The sequence below is a fragment of the Girardinichthys multiradiatus genome, chromosome 14 (genome assembly GCF_021462225.1).
Source record: "Girardinichthys multiradiatus isolate DD_20200921_A chromosome 14, DD_fGirMul_XY1, whole genome shotgun sequence".
NCBI classification, from domain to species: Eukaryota; Metazoa; Chordata; class Actinopteri; order Cyprinodontiformes; family Goodeidae; genus Girardinichthys; species Girardinichthys multiradiatus.
In genome coordinates, this window is record NC_061807.1 from 20,842,494 (window position 1) to 20,859,399 (window position 16,906).

Below are 16,906 nucleotides of genomic sequence, written 5' to 3' on the forward strand. Positions count from 1 at the left end.
GGATGGATGGATGAAATGGATGGATGTTTATTTGAATGAATGATTGAACAAACATTACATGAGTAGATGAACAAGTGATTAGATGAATGGATAGATGGAAGGATAGACAAACAGTTGGATGGATGATAAATGGATGGACAAAATAATGGATGGGTGATTGGATGAATGGATGGATGGACAGATGAAAGGATGGAAAAACACTTGGATGTATGATGGATGGACAAACAGATGGATATGTCATTGGATGGATAGTTGTTGCATGGATGGATGTATGGACGAAAGAAAAGACAGATAGATGCCTTTCATTACATTGATAGATGCATGGATGGACGGAGGAGTGAATAAATTAATGGATAAATGGATTAGATTTAGGTTTAGACAGTGGGACAGAGAAAAAAATAGTTTCTTTTTCCTTACTTTTCCAGACTGGAAAAAAACTTAAATCAGGTTTCATACTTTTTAAGACTTTGTAGGAACTCTGTAATTGTTGTTTTTGCTATCTGATCCTTCAAGATCCTTATAGTTAAAAAAAAAAAAAAACAGAAATAAACCATATATTGTTTTCTTAGTCAAATAAACACAAGAGTCATAATTATGAAGTCATTTTTGTAGCATAGCTCATTTTATTGTTTAAACAGTTTTGCATAGGAAATATATCCACTTCCAGTAATTGACTGCAGTAAAAACAGCTGCTAGCAGTATAGGCTGGATATAACAGTAACAATCACAAAAAGTTGAGCCTTTATTTACACTGATTTTTAATCTTGTGGCAATTTTAGCCCCTGCATCAAATGTAACCAGCTTGAAGGCATTGCCTAAATGCTTTGCATTACTAAAAATCAATAAAAAGAAGGGATATCAAGGCCTTCGCTATACAGTTCACAATGGACACCTGTGGCTTCTAAACTGTAAATTAAAAAGATTTAAAAAAAAAAACAAGTTTCCAAAAATTCTCTAAAACATACATTCAGATACATACATAGACCTTGAACACACTTGCAGTGTAACTACGATCACTACTGGAGACTGCTTACATACTGTTTTGTTGTTGGTGTTGTTGTTGTTCGTTACGTACAATTCCACCGTACTTCCTCAGAGTGAAATGTGTGTGCAGAGGGAAGAGAAAGTGCCACAAGACCCCCACTACCCACCTCCCGTCAAAAAAAGGAAAACAACAACAAATCTGCTCTGCAGAGAAAAGAAAATACATTACTTCATCATTTCACTGAACAATATGTAGCACTGACCCCCTTTGCTCCAAACCCCAGAAAAGAAAAATCATTTTAAATTTTAAACAAGTTTGATTTGGACATGTGTGCTGACATAGTTAGAATATGAATACATCACAAAACAAAACAAACCAAAAGAAATCCATGAGCATGTAATGAAAAGCACATTTCCAGATGAGTTAGTCACATTCTCCTCTGAGTGATGTAAAGTAAATCTATCACATTCCACTGCTATATACAACAGACACTTGGACAGCTCGAACAGGCACTGCATCGCTATCTTCTCGTCTCAGTTTGGTGAGAGTTGCATCCTGTAAAACTGCTGGTTTTCATGTTTGCTTTATAACCTGACGTTGAGTGACTAGCAGCTAGCCAAAAACATGGAAGATGTGTATTGCTCGTGTGGGATGAAAGTGAAGTTTCCCTTACGCCTGCTTGCCTATTTGTTGCTTCAGAAAGCTCAACATAAAACAAAATAAAACCACACATATTGCATGAGTGCCACAGTTCCTCCTTGCATATAGTTGCCCTGTTCCTCTGTCATGATTAGAGTAGTAATACTTTGAAAAAAATCTAAAATAATAATAATCTGACAAGATGCTGCAGATTAATTGAACACTGTTTACAGATTTATAAAGTTTCAAAAGGTTTCGACATTCAAACTGAAAAAAAAAAAAACCTCAGCTGGAAAAGTAAAGTACCCTAATCCAAAGCCCCTTTAATTTATACAAGAGTTGTAGCGTAAAAGGAGAGCTTTTCTATTGTACAACAAGCATGTGAAAAGTGCAAAATGACTGATGTGTAGATACTAATCTCTAAATGAGATTCTTGAGAAGACAATTAATAATTGATCAACAACAAATCGGCCAGCTGAATCAGCTCGAGTGCTGGCTGTCTCACTCCTTCATCATTTTGTACTTTTGCAGTGTTGGTCATTTTGTATTCGTCTACGGCAGGACGTTCTGTTTCAATTAGTCCGATTTGTGCATTTTTCAACAATTAATTTTTATGAAAGTACTTTATTGCAAAAAAATGTCATTTTTTCTATTTATACCTCTAGTTCCTTACGTCCTGCCTTTGAATATAGAGACCTGTAAACAAACCATTTTATTGTTGTCCCTGCCTGCTTTTTCATTCCAATATATTCATCACGTTTCTCAAGGCTTGCCCATTGGTCAATCGTGTAGATGAATATTCTTGAAAATAAAAAACAAAGATGCCAATTTGTAACCCTATTTGTGGACGTATTCTGACCAGAAAAAGCATAAATTGTAGATGATTATCAACACATAAATGAAGAACACTGAAACATTTTTCAATTGAAATCATAGCGTCCCATGTGTATCAGTGATAGGCGTACGGGAGGCAACAGTCTATGTTAAAACTGTCCAGGGTGCAAATTCTTGTTAATAATGAATAAAGGCCACTAAAATCAAAAAAATAAAATCATGTCTTTTTATTTTAAATAGTAGGCAAAATCACTAGCACAGGCAGAGGAAAGCCTATGGGTATGAAACTTCCACTAGGTAGGAATGAAATGTCCATCCGGCGGGTAGAATTGACACGTCCCGTGAAATTTAATACCCGAAAAACCCAGGTACGAAACAACCAAAACTGCAAGGGTACAAATTGGCAAAGGGGTGATATGAGCAGCAGCTATCACTGTTTGACACAAATCTAAAATAAAACTAAACATGTAAATCTGTTTGGGATGTTTGTCACTGGAGATTTTAATCTGCTTGTCATTCATTTATTGTCAGATTTAATCTGGGGCCTTTTTATTTATTTTTTCTTTATATTTTCTTTTTTTTGTTGTTTGCTTTTTACTGGTTGAGTGACATCACCTCCCAGCTGCTACAACGAACACATTCACACTACTCGCTTGTTGGACAAGAATTTACACTCGATTTGGGAAAAAAAAGCTAACAAAATTAACAAATAAAGGGAAGGAAGGAAGAAAGAAATGACAATTTCTGAGAAATATCATATCACACTTACTATGGCCACACTAAAGAAAGTACAATTCAAATATTCATGGAGTTTTTCCCCCCAAAAATAGTCATATCTAAGCACTAGGAATTATGAGAAATAATAACATTAACAATAGTAATAATAAAAAAAACCTTCATTGTTGTTCTTTATTCCTACAGATCTCCAATCTCTCTAACCCACCACATTTTTTTAAATACAGGAATACAAAAATGTGATGACAACACTTGAGAGGGTGCTATTCGGGGTAATCTGGAGAGTTCTAACTCAAATCCAGCATCTAAAATAAAAAAATAAACTACGCTAATTAATTTATTTTCCTAAAATGGAACTGACTTGCTTTTTTCCCCCAGAAATGAAGATTTACAAATAAGACCTTCAGAGAAGAGCTCCCCAGAAAGTTTACAGTGTACAAACTCCTGTCCTACGGCAGGAAAAAAAAAGTTTTTTTTTCTTTAACAAAAAGACCCTCATCTTCTCTTTACGTGTAACGTCAGAGGCACTCGATCGCACAACGTCCACAAACTCAACACAGGCTCTCGGCTTGCATGCACACTTCAGCTGCAAAAGTGAAGTTTAACCCCCACTGGACTACAGCTAGCAACACGATCAGGATGTTTACCTTTATGTACAATCTCCTAATTTTACCGAACACTGACAGCACAGTGACCCTGTCATGTTTTCAACTCAAACACACACACTGCACACGTACAAACACACTTGGGGACAACGTACTTCAGTGGGTCTCTGATAGCCGAAGGCTACAAAGCACATTTTCTTTTTTAAAAGAAAAACAAAAAAAGACAGAACAGTGCACATAGCATGGGGTGACTTCTAAAATAATATATATTTTTTATCTGCGTAATAAATCCGGGTGAAAACGAAGAGCTTAAGCTTGACTTGAGGATCATTTTGTAACTGCTCACACCAAAATGGAAACATTTCTTTCACGATTGTAGGGAAAGAGTGCAAAAGAGCTGCTGTTTCTCTGAGAGAAAACTCTGATTTCTACATAACCGACGGTATGATTGATACACATAATGCCCTGTAATATGCCTGAGAGATTTAGATTGAGACTTCTGAACACTGCACGAGGGAGAAGATGATTGCCTATGTGCTATATTTAAGTGCTATATATATTTTCTTATCTAATGGATTCTATTTAAGCTTCTAGTCAGCCATTAAAACAACATTCTTTTCTAGTCCAATAATTACTTTAACACACTTTTACTGTTTCTGCAAGGGGAGTATGTGTGCACATCGTTTATATACATTTATACAAATCAGCTAGGTATAAAATACTCTCGGAAGGCTTGCCTGAGCCTGTCTGGAACTGATTTGGACAGGTCTCACCAGCATTAGTTGGTGTGTGATTGTTGCGCAGGTCACAGGCCACTTTGCTGATGTGTTCGTTAAGGCATCTTTTCAGGAATTGCATTCGGCTGACGTCTCCCGAAAAAAAATTAAACCCAAAAAAATAAAACAAAAGGGCGTGGCTGAAGCCCTCTGGGATTTGAGACCGACCGGGATATACAGGAAAATAATTATCTCCTAAAATGATTGTCATGCTCAAGTCAAGCCGTCTCTCCTGTAAAATATATGAGCTCATTTCGAAATGTCACACGCTAGCACCCCAAGTGGAAGGTTGAAAGAAAGAATCACGGTTAGGCATGGGCCGGTATGAGCTTGAGTTAAAACACCACGCTTGCTACAGCATTTACACGAACATTAAAAAACAAACATGATCTAATTGCTTTTATAGAAAACAAAAGCAACAATTATTCCTAGAGCTGCAAAAACAATTTAACATATGGATTATTATTACAGTTATAATATTTTCTAGAAAATTTATTTTTTATATAGATTTTTATATGTGGACTTAAGCAAAAATCTAGAAAAAACACACAAAATTAAGTTGTTTATAAATAACCAATCGTATTACCATTTTACAGTAAGGCTAGGAGTATAATCAACTAACATTATCTAGTAAATTAGTTGGACTATCTGCTCATAGCTTTCCAATTGTAGTTTTAAAACAGCATTACTTTAAGAGTAATAGGAGCACTGTTTTATTTTTTACTAATGGACTATCCCATGTTTTCTGCATCTGGAAATATTTCTAAACAGCTCAATTTTACTATCTCCTTGAAAACGAGGGAAAAGTGTAGCAGCCTTTATTTAGCTAGCCAAAAATTCATTTAGCATTAGATTTCTACATAGACTTTTGTAAAATTTAGAATTTAAGACCTTCTGATTTCAGCAGTAGTTTGTGTCTAATGCACAGAATATGAAACCTTCTTGCCAAAATGCTGGGAGCATTAGAAGCTGATATTAGCTCGTAAATTAGCTGGACTACGTGCTCTGGGTCACGGCCTGCACTCAATTTAATAACAGTTTTTGGGTGCTCCTTTAGTTAGTTAGTTTTAAAAACCGTAAATATTTCCAAGCCTAATTTGTCTTTCTTGTAAGCTAGGTAAAAAGTATAATAAAAGTAATGCCTTTTATTAAGCTAGCTAACAGGCTCTACAGGGATAGGGACAATGCCATGCTTCTCTCTGCTTCTTACAGCTGGAGAAAAACTGCTCACTCTGATGTTTTTTCGTACTACAAGCATCGTGTTAAACCCTCAAAACAGTATGACGGAAAATTTCGAAACCACAACTTTTAAAATACTTGATTTACCTTGGTTAACCGACCCATGCCTAGTCACAGTAGACTAATTATGGACTTTGCAGCCATAGAAAGAGCTAAAAAGGGTGCATTATTATTTTGTTATAGATACGTATAGAAAAACCTCACCCTTTTTCAAGAAAATATATTACACTGAAACATGCCTAACTGTCAGTCAGTAAATGTTGGATGAAAAAAAAAAAAAATCCGACCTTGCCTTACACTGCATAGAGAGCAGTCCCCACTTTGGTCAATAAAAAAAAAAGGAAAACACCCACAACAACAACATCATCAACAACAACAACAACAACAACAGCGACTCACAACAATATCAACAAAATAAATGCATTACCATATTTTCTACCTCCAAACTAGCCTCTAATAATTGACACATCTATAAGCACTACCTACATAGGCAAAACTTGGTATTGCATAATTTTCATATTTCTGAATTCCACCCTCCACAATAGTAATGGGACGATGAACAAAATGAGCATTGAAAATAAAGAAAGAAAACAAAAGATGAAAGGTTATTAGAAAAACCACCAAAATACTGAAAACAAAAAACAAATGCTGGTAGATTACAAACTTTAAAACAGCAACTATACACAGCCTTGATATGCAATGTAACTGTGAGATAGAGTAGTACATGAAGTTAAAAATCAACCATTTCATTCAAAGTACAAAACAATTCTTATCATAAAAATGTTAATTTTTTTCTCTCTCTATAATGATAAATGCAGCAAAAACAACTGTAGTGATGTCTCTATATTCAAAGGCAAGGCACGTAATGTGGACTATATGTCGTCGTGCAAAATTAGAAGTATCGGAGATATTTTCTTTCTCGTGTGTGCGTGTATATATGCATGTTTTTGTGTCTGGAAAGGAGGGGCAACAGCTGTGGGATTGCCATGCACAGATCTTGATTTCAAGGATATGCCACCACCTGGATTCATATTTTCAGTTTTCAGCTTCTTCATCCACTTTAGAGTTCACCTTGCACAAGCTGTAGCTTTACCCATGAAGATTACAGTACATTTGCATGGATAATAACTGTACACATAAGCTTTATAAGCTGATGGCCAAATGCTTTATAGTTGAAACAAAATGCCTCTTTCACGCACACTTTGTGTGTGTAATTTCTTGACTAATTTTAGATTGTTTGTGAAGAAAAAAAAATTGCCCATCATGATGGGAAGTGCTCAGATCAGATTAAGTGCCGTTTTATTTCTGTTGCACAGGTAGCTTTATGCTTGCTTTCAAACTGTCTTTCACGCTTTTTTACTCATGTAAAGAGATGAAAATGTGACTGAAATCAAATTCTCAAACATTTAATAACTATCTCCCTTCCTTTAGAGTCTTAGGGCAGTCAGACTGATAGCTTCCCTTCAAAAAAAATTCAATTGCACTTGCCTCTGTCGCAAATTGTTTTCTTTTTCTTCCTCTTTTATTATTACATTCCTTTTGAAAAGGACTTGGGAGTCGTCTTTTTTTAGGAGGGGTCCGATCTCAAGCTGTTAGCATTTAGTGTTTTTTTTTAACTGCACTGAGAGTTCTTAACTCTCTCCATAAGTGTTTACATTAGTTCTTGAAACAAGCAGTGAAGAAAAAGTCAACACATTTTTTTTTTTCCTTAAAAACAAAGAGTCGTATCACAGTAAACTGAAATCAAACGGAAGAGAAAAAAACACTCTGAATTCACAATATTTTTTTTGTTCCTACGGTGTACACAGTGAATCGTTCGTTCAGAGTCTCTGAGCCATCCACCAGGCAGGTATTTATCTGCAGACCCCCCTCGGTTGAACGTGTGTGTGGTGTGGGGCATTCAATATGGTTTTCACCTTCCTCTGACATAGAACAATAAGTAGGAATTAATGCTAAGGGTCTAGAGTGTCATGCAATTAAACATTAAGGCATCTATACATCACAGTATTCAGATGGATTGAAAAAAGTTCTGCAAACGCAACAACTGTCTGGTGGGTGGGTTGGTGGGTGTGTGCGAGGAGACATCAGACCTGAAGCTTGTCTTCTGTCTTTTCTTCTTTCCTCTGAGCCGTCCACTTATCATCTTCACTTCAGGGCCATTGTCCGTCATCATCAGGAGGAAGAGGAGTGGGAGCAGGAAGATTGAAGAGGTGAGACTGGGATTAGGAGGTTGAAGAAAGGGACGGGGATGAGGAGGGGGTTTATGCAGCACCTGCTGCTTTGCTGGTTTCATCCATGGCTGCAGACACCTGTAGTGCTAGCTCTGCACCACCCTTCCACCCTGGGTGGGGGGAGGGAGGAGGTGGGTCAAGCCTCTGCGTGCTCAGTTCCCGGTCTCGGCGGGGACCAGCGGTTCACCAATGATGTTTATGCTGTAGTTCTGGTGGACATTTGTTGGCAGAATCGGAGTCCCGCTCGACACTTGGAATGGAACTAAGCTCGCCCAGGTACCAGGACTGAAAAAAGAAAAAACAGGATACAGAAAAAGTGGTTAATAACATATCAAGCTTCTTTTTGCAGATCTATCTAGTTATTATGAACATCAGGAACCAATAATGGTTAAAAAACAAGAGATGGAAAGACATGTGTCAGTATCAGGGTTTCAAAAAGACATTTCAAAACCTATAAAATCTTCCGTCAAACCCTTCTTACAGGATTAAAGTCCTTTACATGGTTTGCCATAGAAAATGCTGGAATGACTAAAGTTTTCCTCGGCTCAATGAAACATAGAGTGACTCAGGGCTGCCCCTATTCCCACATGAACACTGCCAGTCAGCTGGCTGAAAAACGCTGCTCTACTTGTACCCGCTTACAAGAAAGACAAATTCATCTGACTGAAAATATTTCAAGTTGAGAAAAACATGGACTGTCAGGACTGTCATGGTGTGCATAAAAATGTGCATTTCGGATGCCTGGCATCAAATACATTCAGAAATTCTGGAAAACGTTAGTTGCAAAACAAAATGGAGGCTGTGACCATGAGATTTGCCCTGTCCCAATTCCCACACTACACCCTACGCCCCTCTATGAAGTGTTTACTTTGTACAAGTGCATGTAAGGGTTGAAGTGCGCAGGTTACAAGCTGCAAAATTGGAGAATTGGGACAGTAGGGGTTACGTCATCGACTTGCACCTCTGCACCGTGACTGAAACATCAAAAAGGGCGGGAACCAGCGCTGTTTCCAGAGTCTTGCTGCTAAAAAAACTATTTAAAACTGCAACAAGCAATTGTTTTGAGGAGAAGAAAGTGCAGGAAGCGACGGAGGTTTATACACCAGACTCTCGCCGCGTCAGTGTTTGTTTGAAAGGTAACTTCAGTGTTATGGCCTACTGACTGACCAGACTCACTCTGAACCCAGTGGTATCTTACGATGTTGACCCTGGAAAACCAGTAAAAAAAAAAATATTTGTCGGCTTGCTGTCTAAAGTTTATGCAATTCTTATTATTCTGATTTGATGGCTGGTTACATTGATGGTTGTGATTGGTTTTTGCTCAGAATGTCATCTGCAGCAGTGAATTGTGGGCAATATACTTCGGCGAAGTCCGCTTAGATGCGGGCTTCGCCGAAGGGCGGATGTGGGGCACAAAGGGGGCGGGGCTAAGGACCACTCTGGAGAATTGGGACACACTACGCACTCGAACCCATCAACGGGAACGCGCAATTCAGGGACACAAGGGTGGAAGTGCGGGTATTGGGACAGGGCCATTGTGACAATGCTACTAGAAAATCATATGGTAGTGTTGAAAAAACGTGTGATGAATTCACATTTTGCTCGCCCTGTTTCTCATCTGTGCATCCAGCACTTTTGTTGATCTTTAGCATTGTGGGCACAAGCATTTTGTGTGAGATGTGGGGCATCTACTGCAAGGAGACTCCATTCAACAGGCTGAATATTGACAAATGTCCACCCATGTTACCTTAAATACAGTAGCCAACAGTTATTACATTAAGAACTATCTTTTTTTGATAATAATGTGGCAAACACAAATGTGATGATGACAAAGCTGCGATATAGTGGCTACTTCAAAAACCTAGCATAACAATATCGCGAAAAACTGCCAGCTTCACTTATTTTTTCCACAAAGCTCTTTTTTTATTGATCAGGGCAATTCATTTTCTCAAGGCCACCTGAGACACTATGATTCATGCAGACTGCAGGATCATTGGCTGAAATTAATTCTTAAAAAAAACAATAGAAGACGTGGAGACTAAAGGAACGCCACGACTATGGCAAGCAGTGTGCAGTATGTCAGTAAAGTAGCTGACTGCAGGCTAGTAATATCAGCTACTTATGCTTGTGTTGGTATTGGAAGAACACAATGACAAAGAGGTATATTTTGTGGTATAAGCACTTTAAAACTACTGCTCAATTTAGTGAGCATTTGTTATACAATGAATAAATGTTAAATAACATTATTGTTACTGCTATAACTAGGTATATATTTTTCCAGTTGTAGGAATGATTGTTGCTTTTCTGTTTAATATAACATCCATCCATCTTCCCTTCAACTTCAACCAGCTTCCCTGTCCCTGCTAAAGAACATCCTCCCCACAGTATGATGCTGCTACCACCGTGTTTCACAGTGGGGATAGTTTGATGTGTTAATATTTTGGCATTAGGACACCCTTAGCTTAAGGACAAGCCTTAAAACTCCACTGAAAACATTCTTTAAAACACAGTTTGACATCTCCAAAAACTATCTTGTCTCATGAGCTGAATATATATTATTTTTAATTCTGCGTATTTTTTTTAAATATTATTCAAGGTAATACTGTGCAAATCTCATATCGGCACATGCCTAGAGATGACACAACTGGTTTGATCTAAGCTGAAGTGATTCCAGATCATGTGAGAAGGTCGTGACGCAGGGCTTGCTTCTCTGCATAAAGGAAGAGGGGGTAGAAAAAGAGTGGGGGTCCCTACACAAAGCTGTCCCATCCCTATTCATCTCACGCTAATGGCAAAACAACACGGTGATTGTTCCTGGGGAGCAACGATGCTAACTGAAAACGCGAGCGGGAACAAGCGGCATGTTGTTCCCGAGGGTTGCTGCGCTGCGTAGATGTCAGATAATTAGCCCCCCTTCTTCTCGTCGTCCTCTTTACTCTCCTTTTCTTCCTCACCAGCCCTCAGTGTGTACCAGTGCGTTACCCTTGCCTACGATGAGAATACCTGAGATGCAGATTTCCAGTGAAAAGAGTAAAATGTTTGGGGCGAGAGAGAATCTCATGAAAGCCAGTCTAAACCACTAGTCACAGTTCTTATGCTTAAAACAAAGAAAGTGCAAATTTAATTCACCTCAGGGCGTGAAAACACCAGCTGCCTGAACTAGAAGTGAAAAGATGGAAATAAGAAAGCAGGGGTAATGTGTTCAAAACAAAAGCAAAAATCACAAGAGTTCTGCTACATTCCAGCTCGCAAAGAGTTAAATAAAAAGACTCGAAGGCTAATCCTCAAACTGTTTTTCTTTTTTCCTGTCCAACCAACCCCTCTACTCCTGCTTTCCTCCCTCCCTCCTTTCCTCTCTCCTCCAGCCTTGCCAAAAATCATCGGACAGGAAACGGGGGATTATATTTTTCCTACCTTGCCAAACAAAGAGAGCACAGAACGGGCCAGAGGGCTGCAGCTCTCTCTCTCTCTCTTTCCTGCTCTTTCTGTTTCTCTTTCCTTATGAAACTTCTTTAATGTAATGGCTTACATTAAAAGGGGGTGGGGAGACCACACAGCTACAAAAGGGCACTTGCGGGTCTTTGTGTGCAATTCGTTTTTAATCTCATTAAAATCGACGGCTGTCAGGCTGTATCTGCATCCTATAAACTAAAGCTGCACCGCTCCTGGTCTGAGGCTTCTACTACGCCTTGCAGAAGTATTCATACTGCTTAAACTTTATCAGATTCTGTCAGGTTACAACCACAAACCTCAGTGTGTTTTAATTTAAGACTTGTCAAAAAATACTTCATGTCAAAATCTCAACATTTCAAAGCTTGCACTTCCACCAGTAGCTGCAATTACAGCTGCATGTCTTTTGGAGAATTTCTTTTTTAACATTTAGCATCTAGAGACTTAACTATTTTTTCAGCATTCTCCTTGGCAAATTAGCTGGACTTTGAATGGGCCATTCTAACACATGTATTTGCTTTGCTTTAAACCATTCCATTTTAGTTCTGGCCGTATGTTTAGGGTTATTGTCCTGCTGGGACGTGAACTTCTGCCCCAGTCTTTTGCAGCCTCTAACAGGTGTTCTCTCAGTATTAACTGTCCTGCCCTGTCCATGGTGAAGAAAACTATACCCACAGCATGATGCTGGCACCACCATGTTTCAACATGGCACGGATGGTGTATTCAGGGTGATGTGCAGTGTTATTTTTATTCCACTTGCAGCATTTTGCATGCTAGAAACTTAAGTTTTGGTCTCTTTTGACCAGAGCACCTTCTTTCATATGTTTTCTGTGTCTCCCACATGGCTTCTGGCAACTTGAAATGTAACTTTCTTTTTGCAAAGCTTCATTTATGTTCTCTAACAATCATCTGAGACCTTCAAAGAACAGTTGGATTTAAAATTAAAGATTAAATTACACACACACAAGCACTATGTACTAATTAGGTTATTAAGGCAGTTGCTACACTGGTTTTTGTTAGGGGTAAAGTGGGCTCAATCTAAATGCAAACCACATATGCCCTTCTTTGTGTTGGCCCGTCATAGAAAATACATGGACGTTTGTGTTTGTAACTTGATAAAATGTTGAAAGGTTATAGTATAGTTTGGCTAAACTTAAAATAAATGCTAAGAGAAAAAAGGACACTCAGAAAACCATTAAATGGATTTGCTAAATTTCATCTAAGTTGCTTTTATGCAATTCTTCCCCCTTACTATTTCAAAGTGAACTAGTATAGCTTTAATTCTTAATTCTTATGCTCTATGCAAAATATTCCTGCACTCAAGTTACCCAACCTCCATGTTTGCATTTCCTAGGGTAACCTTAAAGATGGCCTGACTACCTCGACGTCCTTCCGTCTTCCCAAACCTTCCCCGAGTCTGCTTCCTGCAAAGCACAGCCTGGCGGTACAGCGTGCTTCGTTTAAGGATTAGCTCACTAAATTAGATTATCTAATGGCATCTTAATGGATTGCTGACCCATTTCCTGCACAATGGCAACATGCAAGTCTGGTAGCTTTTTTAATTTGGACGCTACGGTGCTGAAGAGACGCGCTTAGTTGAAAGGGCAAGGCAGATAAAAGAGAGATCCAATGGATTCCAGTTACATGGGTTGAACGGCTCGGCATAAATAATCCACCAAAAGAGGGAGGAATATAATATAATTATCATTTAGTCCTGGTAATAAAATAAGCTAAATCCAGGTCATTTATTTGGCCTCATTACTGTACTGAACAGTCACATGGAGTGTGAGGGAAAAAAAGGAGGCATTTGTCTCTGCTACCTTTACCCGCCTATTAGGAGGCCTGTTGAGGGGGTCAGTGCTGCATGCATTTGGGTTTATAACTTTACCAAATGCAAACTGACCTGTACACACACACACACACACACGCACGCATGGAAAAAGGTTTAGCTCAGCTCTGTCATGCTAAAAACGGGATCCCCCCCCCCTCCCTCCCTCCCTCCAAAGAGGAGAGAGAAACACATGGTGGAAACAAGATGGAGGAGGTAATCTGTACCTTTAACTTAAACACAACACAGCGTGAGTCAAGATTAAGCAAAGACTAGATGAATCCCTAATGACCTAAACTACTTAAAGGGAAGCTTTTTTGTATTAAAAATGCAAGAAAACATTTGAAAAATTTACTCTGAAATTATATTACAGCTCTTATGTGATTTTTTATTGCTTTTTTATTACAAAAAACTAATGCTGAATTTTAATTATCATGCATTGTACAATTTAGGAAAAACTTATTCCTGGAGGGATAAGATTAAGATAAACCTGTCTGATAAAAAGTCTAACAAGGATGATCAAATACTTAAAAATTTGACTTTTTTCCAGTTCAATAAATGCAACAAATGCAACAAGTCCCCAGATTTTGGTCTGCAAACACATCAACAAAAAATATGCTCTGTAGTTAATTGTAAGCTGATTAATAATCACACAACGTTAGGGACATTCAGTGCCAGCAGCATTTATTGTGCCTCCTGATGACAATGCATAAAAAGCCTTAAAATAAATTAACCTTTTAATGCAGCAGGAAAACCTCACACTAAAAAAATAAGTGCATTTATTCACTGGGGAAAAATATCCCAAGTTAAGACATAACAATTGGCATAATTATTTGCATCCCTATGGTTATTACTTGCCACTACCCTCCTGTGCCAATTAGAGAGCATCCAATCTCCTGTAACATTTCACAAGGTTAGAGCATACATAGAGAGGGATCTTTGATCCTGGGTTCTCTCCTAAATTCCCTTTCTCCTTAGCTTACCTTACATGTTTTCTATGAGATAAAGATCTGCGGACTGAGATGTCCGTGAAAGAAAGTTGATTTTGTGTCTGGTAACCCATTTCGGTGTTGATTTAGCCATAAGCTTTGGGTCGTTATCCAGTTAAAAGACCCAATGATGATTCATTTTCAGTTCACTGGAATAGGGTTGTCATGGGAGAGGAAGAGACACGGGCCCTTAGCATCACAGGTCCTCCACCATACTTATCAATGGTGAAGTGGTGCTTTTCTACATACTCATCCTTTGTTTTAAATTAGACCTAGAGCCTTTATAGCTAAAAGCAAAAACTTTCAGGTAAAACCCCAGTTGTGTTTAGAAAACTCCCCATGTTTATGTTTGTGATTTTTTTGTTTTTGTTTTAGGTGTCACTCACAAACAAGAAGATAGCAAGTAGATAGGTTCAAATGGTTATTTAATACCTCCCCTACCATGCTTCTCACTGTGTTTCAGGGTAAGATATTTATGGGAAATCCAGCCTTGTGGCCATTGTATCTGTTTCACGTCATACTTAAACTCAAGTAAAACAGAAAGTTTAGCTTCAGTTTGATTAACTTGTGTGATTAAACTTGTGAATATACATTTTAAAAAGCTTGAGTTCTATTTATTTTAAAGGGGATATTTAAGGGTGCCAGTGAATTGTGCATCAGTGAGTTTGGTCAAAAAAACAAATACTTCCTAATTTAGGATTTTATTCCCGCTAAATGAATGCAATGAAATTAAAGTTTGGGGCGCGGCGCTGGTGGTGTAGGGGTTAAGCACATGACCATGTGCAGAGGCTATAGTCCTCAATGCGGCTGTCCCGGTATTGAGTTTGGATTTAAAAAAGTTCTGCGTCAGATTATGCTACTACCATAAAAACATACATTTTATTTAAGGGTTTTTACACATGTTTACCAAAGGTCCCAATAGGTGTATGCTTTAATGCGTAAATGGTTATAATCTTGTAATGCCTTCATTTTGTGAATGCTCCTTGACTGAGGTAGTCTCTAACATGAAACATGTAGTACTTTGTCTTTTATAATCAATGATTGCTGCTTTTGCTGCAGCTTAAGTCAAAAGTACCAGAACATTGCTCTTTTGAATATTATTTTATGTGTGAATGTGAAAAAAATAAAGAGCAGACATTACATCTAAAGGGTAAAAGTGTAAATACATGTGATATGTGAGATATAAGAGAGACGGCAGATGAAAAGAACGAAAAGGTTACCTTTGCCAAGTAATCCCCAAAGTGTCGTCAGTGGCACTGGGGCCATAATGCCTGCCGTTTTGAGTCACGCTCCAGTCACACTTCCTCAGCTGTCAATTGAAACCTAGCAGTCAGATCACTGGGCCAAGACAACTTCCACTTCAGATTACACTACAACTCAACACTGTACACACAAATGCATGCAGGACAATCTAGGGCAGGACTTCAGAATGGATCCAAAGTTTAAAACATATATACTTGATGAACTGTATTTTTTTTATTACTTAGTGTAGTAGAGATTACAATCAATTCAGAGCAGACATGAAAAAAACAAAAGGCATGCAGTTAAAGTCAGTGGCAGCTAACCTGGAAGTTAAGCAAAATGCAATTAAAATAATTGAGTTAGTTGGTTACAGAATGTGAGTGGGAGATATAAATGGTACCTTACAAAAGGTTTCACACTATTTGAACCTTTCCACATTTTGTCCCAGTACAAACAAAAAACGCTTTGCATTTTATTGGTATTTTCTATGATTGACCAACACAAGGTATTGTGCAATTGTGAAGTGGAAGGAAATTTATACTTGCTGCGCATTTATATTGAGCCCTTCTATGTCAAAATGTTACAGAATTACCTTTTGCTGTACTTTAACCTGCTTCAAGTCTTCATCTAATTTTCATTTTTAGAGACTAAAATAGTTTCCCACTCTTTTTTGCTAAATATTTCAAGCTGTGTCAGATTTGATGGAGAGCCACTGTAAACATCAATTTTTGTCATAGATTCTTAATTGGATTTAGGTCTGGTGTTTGACTAGGCCATTCGGACACATGAAAGGTGGTTGTCCTGCTGGAAGGTGAACTTATGCCCCAGCCTCAAGTATTTTGGAGCCTCTAACTGTTTTTCTTCCAGGATTGTCTGTTTTTCTCTGTCCCAGCTTCCACCACTGTGCTTCACAATGGGTATGTTGTGTTCTTGTGTTAGTTTTCCGCTACATATAGCTGTTTCATCTGTTTAGGTTGCATCTGACCAGATGACCTTCTTCCACATGTTTGCTCTGCCACAATTTTCAGATTTTTCTTTAGAAAACATTCTGAAAACCATGAATCATTTTCAATCTATTTTACAATTGTGGACTACTTTGTGTTGGTCTATCAAATAAAATCCCAAGAAAAGGAAACAAATCTTTTGGCTGTAATGTGACAGAATATGGAAAAGCTCCCGGCGTATGAATAGCTTTGCAAGGCACAGTATTTCATCTGTGAGCAGTCACTACATGTTCCACTTGCTGAAGCCTGTAAAGCCGTGCAACACGTTTGATGCATGCACCCTGTCGATAACCACAGCCTCACTGTAAAGTGCCCCTTCCCGATTCAGGACCGAGTGCGCATGCCCTCC

At 38.3% G+C, this 16,906-nt stretch overlaps 1 protein-coding gene across 5 annotated transcripts in view; it reads right to left on the minus strand.

Annotated features, from left to right (window-relative positions):
- Window positions 1-600: 600 nt before the first annotated feature.
- The window catches only part of LOC124880072 (nuclear factor 1 B-type-like), a 95,456-nt gene continuing 79,150 nt past the window's right edge, over window positions 601-16,906 (minus strand). For 4 of the 5 annotated variants that reach the window (XM_047384967.1, XM_047384966.1, XM_047384965.1 and 1 more), the window contains exons 11-12: window positions 15,532-15,620; window positions 601-8,329 (exon numbers count right to left, since the gene is read on the minus strand). In XM_047384967.1, coding sequence (XP_047240923.1) covers window positions 8,197-8,329; window positions 15,532-15,620 — 222 coding nt within the window. In that variant the 3' untranslated portion in view covers window positions 601-8,196. The remainder of the gene's footprint in view (window positions 8,330-15,531; window positions 15,621-16,906) is intronic. The other variant, XM_047384968.1, reaches the window with a different exon arrangement.